Source organism: Chlamydomonas reinhardtii, chromosome 11 (genome assembly GCF_000002595.2).
Source record: "Chlamydomonas reinhardtii strain CC-503 cw92 mt+ chromosome 11, whole genome shotgun sequence".
NCBI classification, from domain to species: domain Eukaryota; kingdom Viridiplantae; phylum Chlorophyta; class Chlorophyceae; order Chlamydomonadales; family Chlamydomonadaceae; genus Chlamydomonas; species Chlamydomonas reinhardtii.
Genome location: NC_057014.1, coordinates 220,575 through 227,885, shown reverse-complemented (window position 1 = coordinate 227,885; position 7,311 = coordinate 220,575). Strand labels below are relative to the sequence as shown.

Sequence of the window (7,311 nt, the reverse complement as noted above, 5' to 3'; positions counted from 1 at the left end):
GCCCCCTGCCGCCCGCCCCCCTGCCCCCCGCCCCCCTCACCTTGTCGCCCTTGGGTCCCTCGAAGCCGTACGCCCGCCGCCCCACCAGGTCCACCACACCCGAGTGCGCGTCCTCCAGCCCAATGGGCATCTGGGGGGAGGGGGGGGGGGCAGCAGCAGGGGGGAGGGGGAGGGGGTAACACTCATGATTGGTTCAAGAAGTGAAGGCGTAGCCAGGAACAGTAGTATAGCAAGGGGGGCAGCAGGGGGAGGGGGCACAGCGTCAAGGAGGCGGGAGGGCAGCCGTCCGTGTAAGATGGGGAGAGGAGCAGGAGACGGAGTGCGGAGGCTCATGCACGCAGACGCTGCCGGCCCTGTTGAGCTTGCCTATCAAACACAAACCCACGGGAGACAACCCTTCCCCAACACACACACACGCACCTGCACCGCCGCGGCGTTGAGTTTGAGTTTGTCCCGGGCCATGTCGATGCAGCGCCAGGGGTTGGCCCCCGCGCGGTCCAGCTTGTTCACAAACACCAGCCGCGGCACGTTGTACCTGGGTGCGTGCATGTGTGTGTGGGGGGGGGGCGTGTGTGTGTGTGTGTGTGCGTGTGTGTGTGTGTGTGTGTGTGTGTGTGTGTGTGTTTAGGGGTGTGTGTGTATGCGTGTATGCGTGTATGCGTGTTTGTGTGTGTGTGTGTTAAAAAAAACGAAACGAAAGCCCGCCCAATGACGCGACGGAGTTACTTACCGATACCCACCATTTTACCGAGCGTCGCGTGACTGTCGTGACCCAGGTAGTCATACTTACCCGCGATAAGCCTGGAACCCCACGGGCGACCATTCGGCCTGACCCCGTGATGCACCTGTATGCGTCCATGCTCCGCACCCTGGGCGCGCTAAACAACGTTTACCCAGCACGCCTAATTCCCAGATTCCCGCCCGCTGGTCGTAGTCGAGCTCACCTGATAGTGAACACGTGTGTGTGTGTGTGTGTGTGTGTGTGTGTGTGTGTGTGTGTGTGTGTGTGTGTGTGTGTGTGTGTGTGTGTGTGTGTGTGTGTGTGTGTGTGTGTGTGTGTGTGTGTGTGTGTGTGTGTGTGTGTGTTAAAGAGCACAAGGAAAACATTACGCGTAGGACAGTGTATGCGATGCAGAATTACGGCCGCGGATTACCTTCAGAGTATACTTACCGCAGCCGACCGACCTGCCGAGCCGAGATCATACTTACCCGAAGCACCTGTTACGCCCATCTACCTAACCTTGGGTGGGGATTAGTGTCCACACGATCCCAAGGGTGCAAGCCCATGCGAGTGTCCTACAACGTTCCCAGGCACTCCTAACCCGAATAGCCCGCCCGCTGATCGTAGCCGAACTCACCTACAAGCAAAGGGCGAAACGTTGAGGCACAGGCGAAGGATAGCACAGGTCAGTGTCAGCGGCGAGGAGGAATGGCGAGGGCGGCGAGGCAGGACAAAAACTAAGACACACAGCCCAGCCCAGCCCCAGGCCCAAGAAAGAGTTAGTAGTGAAAGAAAGAGAAAGAGGTAGGTACAAGCTGACGCGAAGACGGTGGCGGCATGCGTGACACTGGCGGAATGGGTCGCAGATGGGTGGTCGTCAGCATCGGCCACGGTGGCCGGTTTATGCGGTGTGTATGGAGAGAACCGGTACCGCAGGCTGGCGGGTGCTGCAACCCGCTCCCCACTCTACGGCACGGCTGAGGCTGGAACGCGTACGTAGGGGGCTTCGCTGCCGCCGCGGTGGAACCGAGACGGGACCGAGGGCCAGCCACGCAACGCGTTACAGAGTCGCAGAAGGGCAGCACACACCCACTAACACGCCACTGCCAAGAGACCGCCAGAGCGCGCAACCCCCAAGCCCGGCAACGAACTCACACGGAGGGCGTGTGTGTGTGTGTGTGTGTGTGTGTGTGTGTGTGTGTGTGTGTGTGTGTATGTGTGTATGCGTGTGCGGGGGGGGCGTGTGCCGCATGTGTGTGGCCTCACGGGACCCCAGGCCACACTTTCACTCACACCCACCCACCAGCAGGCGGCGGCGCTGACCTGTGTGTTGTCATGGCGCCCCCGGCCCCCGGCCCCCCAACCCCCCCCCACCCCCCCCACCCACACACACACACCTGTAGCCACCGCGCAGCAATGCCGCCACGCCCGCAGGTGCCACCCCGTGCCCACAGCAAGCACGTGCAAGTGCACACGCCACCCACAACCCCCACACCCGCCCCCAATAACACACACACACATACACACACACCCGCCCGCCCCCACCTCTTCATCTGGCGGTCCACGGTGATGGACTGACTCTGCACGCCGCCCACACTGCGGGGGGGGGGGTTACATTCATGATTATTTAAGAAGTGAAGGCGTAGCCAGGAGGGAGGGGCGGCACCACACAGGATCACAGGCCACAAAAGCGGCGGCAGACTCAGCGGCGGCAGCAAGGTAGTGCGCGCAGCCCACACACCCATTCGCCGCATGTGCGCACGTGGGCAGACGCACGTCATCCCTGTACCGTAGTGACCGCCCTCGCCTTCCCAACCCCCTCCCCCGGGACCCTCCCCCCCGAGACACACACACACACACACACACACACACACACACACACACACACACACACACACACACACACACACACACACATCATCATACGCAAACACGCCCCCCTCACACACAAATACACATCATACGCAAACACGCCCACACACACACACCCACACACACACCCACACACACACATACACATCATACGCAAACACGCCCCCCCCCACACATACACATCATACGCAAACACGCCCACACACACACGCCCACACACACACACACACACACATACACATCATACGCAAACACGCCCCCCCCCCACACACACACACCTGCACAGCACCAGCACGGCGCCGTCCAGCACGCGCAGCGCCCGCTCCACCTCGATGGTGAAGTCCACGTGTCCGGGCGTGTCGATGATGTTGATCTGCGCGGTTGCCAGGCAGGCGGACAAGGCGGTGCGTGTGTGTGTGTGGATGCTTGTGTTAGGAAAGCACAAGGGGTGGTGGGCCCGGGTGTGAACATGCGGCATGGGGTCTAGGTGTCTGCCAGGCTGGGCGGGTGGAACAGGGTGCCGTGGGCTGTGCTCCCCCTCCCCTCTCCCATAAGTATTTTCGCTTGCATCTGTCGTCCCTGCCTGTGCTCCGCCAGTTTGACCTGGTTTTGGTGTAGTTTGGGCTGGTGTTACAACATCCCCCCCCGCCTGAGGCACTCGTTTGCCCCCCGCCGCCTCCTCCCAGTTGCGTGCGCCGCCATCCTCACTTCTCCCCCACCCCTTGCGTCAACCTCGTCCATTCCCTGTGCCACCCCATCACGACGGGCACGCGCACCTGCTTGTCCCGCCAGGCGCAGTAGGTGGCCGCGGACTGGATGGTGATGCCCTTCTCGCGCTCAAGGTCCATGGAGTCCATCTTGGCGCCCACGCCATCGCGGCCACGCACCTGAGGCCGCAACACGCAAACCCCGTCGTCAGTCCCGCACAGCCGCACATATCGCCCTTGCACCATTATCATTGTGTTCGCGGCGCCGCACCTCGTGGATTTCGCGGATGCGCCCCGTGTAATACAGGATGCGCTCCGTCAGCGTGGTCTTGCCCGAGTCGATGTGGGCGGAGATGCCGATGTTGCGAATCAGGGAAAGGCCTTTCTGTTCCTCATCCGTGACGGGGCTGAAGCTGGTTGCAAACCCGCGCAAAGCGAACCCATCTGCGACATCAGCCGGTCGCGCCGCAGACAACAGGCGACCGAGCCTTTCGATCAAAGCTCCATTGCTTGAAGTTCCGAGCAGTGAGCGCTGGACTGCCGACGCAGCCAGCCTCAACGCGAGTGTCATGTTTCAATCAATCAACCAAGTCCATAGTTCTGGGTCAAGTCGCCCTCCCACCTAGACGTTTGTCCTATATCATGGCTATGTAACTACATTAAGAGGTTTGTAGGGGGGGCCTGCCAGTCATTCCGCGGGATGACAGTGCCGAGCTCGGCCGGTTTCGGCCATATAAAGTAATCCTATGCACCTAAGTCAAATGATAAGCCAGGGCTAGCAAAGTCGCCCCGCTGACACGACACGCCGCCGCAACACCCTTGGATCCCGCCCCCCCCCCGTCCCCCAACCTGGCGCGCACGCGGGCTGCAAATAATCGAGCAAACGCGCGAACGCACTTAAACCATCATTGCAGCAGTATTCAAGTTGCAATCGTTCCATGACGTTTCTTGGCAAATAGCTGCGAAGTGGAAGCGAAGTGCCTTCCATTTTGTCGACTACGCCCGCAAACGGCCGCACTAGCGTTGGCGCCTCGCTGGACACATGTTTACGTCAAACGATTCTGAAAGATGGGAGGCTAAAGACTTTACTGCTGGGCGTACGCCATAATGCCACATTTCGACTGCAGCTCCATATCGCTCTCCACGCACGGCCACGACGGCTTGGCTGCTGCAAGCACTCGCGCTGCCCGCATCTTGCAATGGGCATGTCGTTGCATTCTTAAGAACATCTCCCCAGGGGTGCGGTCGCTTGGCATGGGGAGAGGTACTTGTAGGGCAGGTGGATGGGTGCGGGGCTCCCCACGAAGGGACCAATCCTTCCGACATTCATCATTCTGCCTGAATACGCTCTTATTCCCATCATGATTATTGTTTCTACACACTAACTATACATCAAAGTCGCCCCGTTGATTAACTTCACGGCTTTGACGGCGTTGACCCACGGTTCGCACCGTGCACCTGTGGTCCCTGACACTTCACCAGGGTCCCCGTCTTCCGCTGGACGTTGTCATTGCGATATGGAGGCATCAGCGGCGGCATGCGGTGGCAGGCTGCTAGGCAGCAGAGGCGGGGCGGCGCCGCAGACAGCAGCAGCAGGGCCGCGGCGCCCTGTCGCCGCCGCGGCGGCGGGCCCTGCGGCCGCGGCGGCGGCTGTCCCGACATCCGTTTCGGCGCGGGGCGACTTGCGCGGCGGCTGTAGCAGCCGTGGCATCAGTAGGCTTGTTAGCAGCAGCGGCCTAGGCAGCAGCAGTAGCAGCAGCAGCAGCAGCAGTGGAGTCTCTGGGGGCCGGCGGCTCGGTTCGCAGCGGCAGCAGTGGGGCCGTGACCCGCGGCGGGTGTGGGTTTCGGCGGCTGCCACGCCGCCGCCTGGGGGCAGCAGCAGCAGCACCGGCGGCAGCAGCAGCAGCAGCCCCTCAGACCCCTCCTCCTCCGCAGCCGACCACGTGGGCGGCAGCAGCAGCAGTAGTGGCAGTAGCCTCGGCGCCGCTGCCGGTTCCGGCAGCAGTGGCCCGCGCAGCAGTAACAGTAGCAGTAGCAGTAGCAGTAGCAGCAGCAGCAGCAGCAGTAGCAGCGGCAGCAGCCCGCCTCCGCACAGGGCGCTTGGCAGTAGCGGGTATGGTCACTACCTCGGCAGTAGCAGTGTGTTGGCGAGCATGGAGGGGACGGAGGCGGCGGCGCTCGTGGCTTTCCACATCCCCCGTGGGTGAGCGGGGGGAGGGAAGGTGTGTGTGTGTGTGTGTGTGTGTGTGTGTTGAAAAGAAAACAACAAAACGAAGCCCGCCCAGACGGCGCGACGGAGTTACTTACGGATACCTACCGATACCGAGCGTCTTGTAGCCGCGTCGACCCCGGTAGTCATACTTACCCGCAAAAAGCCTGGAACCCCCCCTCGGGCGATCGACGAACGACCTGACCCCGAGTGGCACCCATATGCTTTGTATGCGCCGCGCCCTGGGCGCGCTACAACGGTGACCCAGCACGCCTAATGCCCTGATTCCCGCCCGCTGTTCGTAGTCGAGCTCACCTACGGGTGATAGAGGAATTGCAGGCACAGGGCGGCAGCAAGAAAGTGTCACGAGTGTGTGTGTGTGTGTGTGTGTGTGTGTGTGTGTGTGTGTGTGTGTGTGTGTGTGTGTGTGTGTTATTTGTCTGATCCCAAACAAATAGAGGGGGACACTGCTGGGGGAGGGAGAGAGGATGTGTGATGGGACAGTGTCAAGGCAGGTTGGTAAAGTCCCGTAGGGTGCAGCTGATTCCCAGAACCCAGCAGATGACAAACAATTTGCAACGGCAGGGCAGGAGTACGCGGCCAGTCGAACGCCGGAGTTACTGTACCGACGAGTTGCTGGCTGCTGGGGGAGGGAGAGAGGATGGAAGGGTAGAGCGAAAGAAGGGAGCGGGTGCCGGGGGCTTGACAGGCAGCAGCGCACTAGTCGCACGCACGCACGCACGCAGGCAATGAATCACATCACCACAAGCAATTCACCATCACATTGGACGCTCGGCGTCGGCGTCCGCTGATTGCGTACCGTGCCGCTACCCGCCGCCCCCCCGCACCGCACCGCACCGCACCGCTCCCCTCACCCTGGCTCGTCCTCCCCCTCCTTTGCATGCCTTGCGCCACAGCCTACCCGCACACAGACCCCGGGGACGTCGTCCACTGCCCCGAGGTGCGTGTGTGGTGTGGTAGGTGTGGTGTGGTGTGGTGAGGTGCGGTGGGGATGATAGATATAGGGTTGGGGCCAGCAGCAGGTACGTATCTGGCTATCTGCCAGCTAACACTCCAAACCGGTGATAGGCAAGCAGCCCACCGGCACAACAGCCCACAGGGACAACAGCCTATCTACCCACCCCCACCTCAAACACCCGCCCCGCCACCTCACCGGCTCAATCCCACTCCTCCCTCACCCCCTCCCTCACCCCCTCCCTCACCCCCACGCCGCGCCTGGCTCGCCTGAAGATCCGCGACCTGCTGACACCCCGTGACAGGTGTGTGTGCTTGTGAATATGTGTGTAAATGAAATGCCATGTGTAAACGTGGGGGGGAGAGTTGACCGCGTGACGGACTGGTGTATATGTGTTGGTTGAGAGTTGAGCCACACGCATGTATGCATGTAGCTCAACCCCTCCCACCCCTCCCACCCCTCCACCCCCATCCCCACCCCCATCCGTAAATTGACGTGCTTGAAAAACGCAACACGCACAAGCGAACATGACGTTGTAGAGCCGAGGCCAGTGAGCTAGCACAAGCAAAAAGAAAAGCGTGAGCCTGAGCAGCGACCGCAACTGCTACGTTAACTTTGACGAGATAACCTATACACACACACACACACACACACACACACACACACACACACACACACACACACACACACACACACGCACAGCCCGCTGCTGTGCCACGACAACTTCGGCGGCGGCTTTGTGGACGACGACGACCGCGTGGCGCTCAACACCCTCAGCCTGGCAGGACTGGACAGCACAGGTGGGGGCGGGGGGAGGGGGGTGAGT

The 7,311-nt window shown here is 61.3% G+C and overlaps 2 protein-coding genes across 2 annotated transcripts in view; one reads left to right on the top strand and one right to left on the bottom strand.

Moving 5' to 3' along the window:
- Positions 1 to 4,037, bottom strand: part of CHLRE_11g467553v5 (uncharacterized protein) — a 12,082-nt gene extending 8,045 nt beyond the window's left edge. The window contains exons 1-6 of the mRNA XM_043067304.1: positions 3,572 to 4,037; positions 3,370 to 3,480; positions 2,872 to 2,966; positions 2,267 to 2,317; positions 421 to 535; positions 41 to 130 (exon numbers count right to left, since the gene is read on the bottom strand). Of these exons, the coding sequence (XP_042919304.1) occupies positions 41 to 130; positions 421 to 535; positions 2,267 to 2,317; positions 2,872 to 2,966; positions 3,370 to 3,480; positions 3,572 to 3,871 (762 nt within the window). The 5' untranslated portion in view covers positions 3,872 to 4,037. The remainder of the gene's footprint in view (positions 1 to 40; positions 131 to 420; positions 536 to 2,266; positions 2,318 to 2,871; positions 2,967 to 3,369; positions 3,481 to 3,571) is intronic.
- Positions 4,038 to 4,237: 200 nt separating this feature from the next.
- Positions 4,238 to 7,311, top strand: part of CHLRE_11g467552v5 (uncharacterized protein) — a 10,596-nt gene continuing 7,522 nt past the window's right edge. The window contains exons 1-2 of the mRNA XM_043067303.1: positions 4,238 to 5,503; positions 7,188 to 7,285. Coding sequence (XP_042919303.1) covers positions 4,818 to 5,503; positions 7,188 to 7,285 — 784 coding nt within the window. The 5' untranslated portion in view covers positions 4,238 to 4,817. The remainder of the gene's footprint in view (positions 5,504 to 7,187; positions 7,286 to 7,311) is intronic.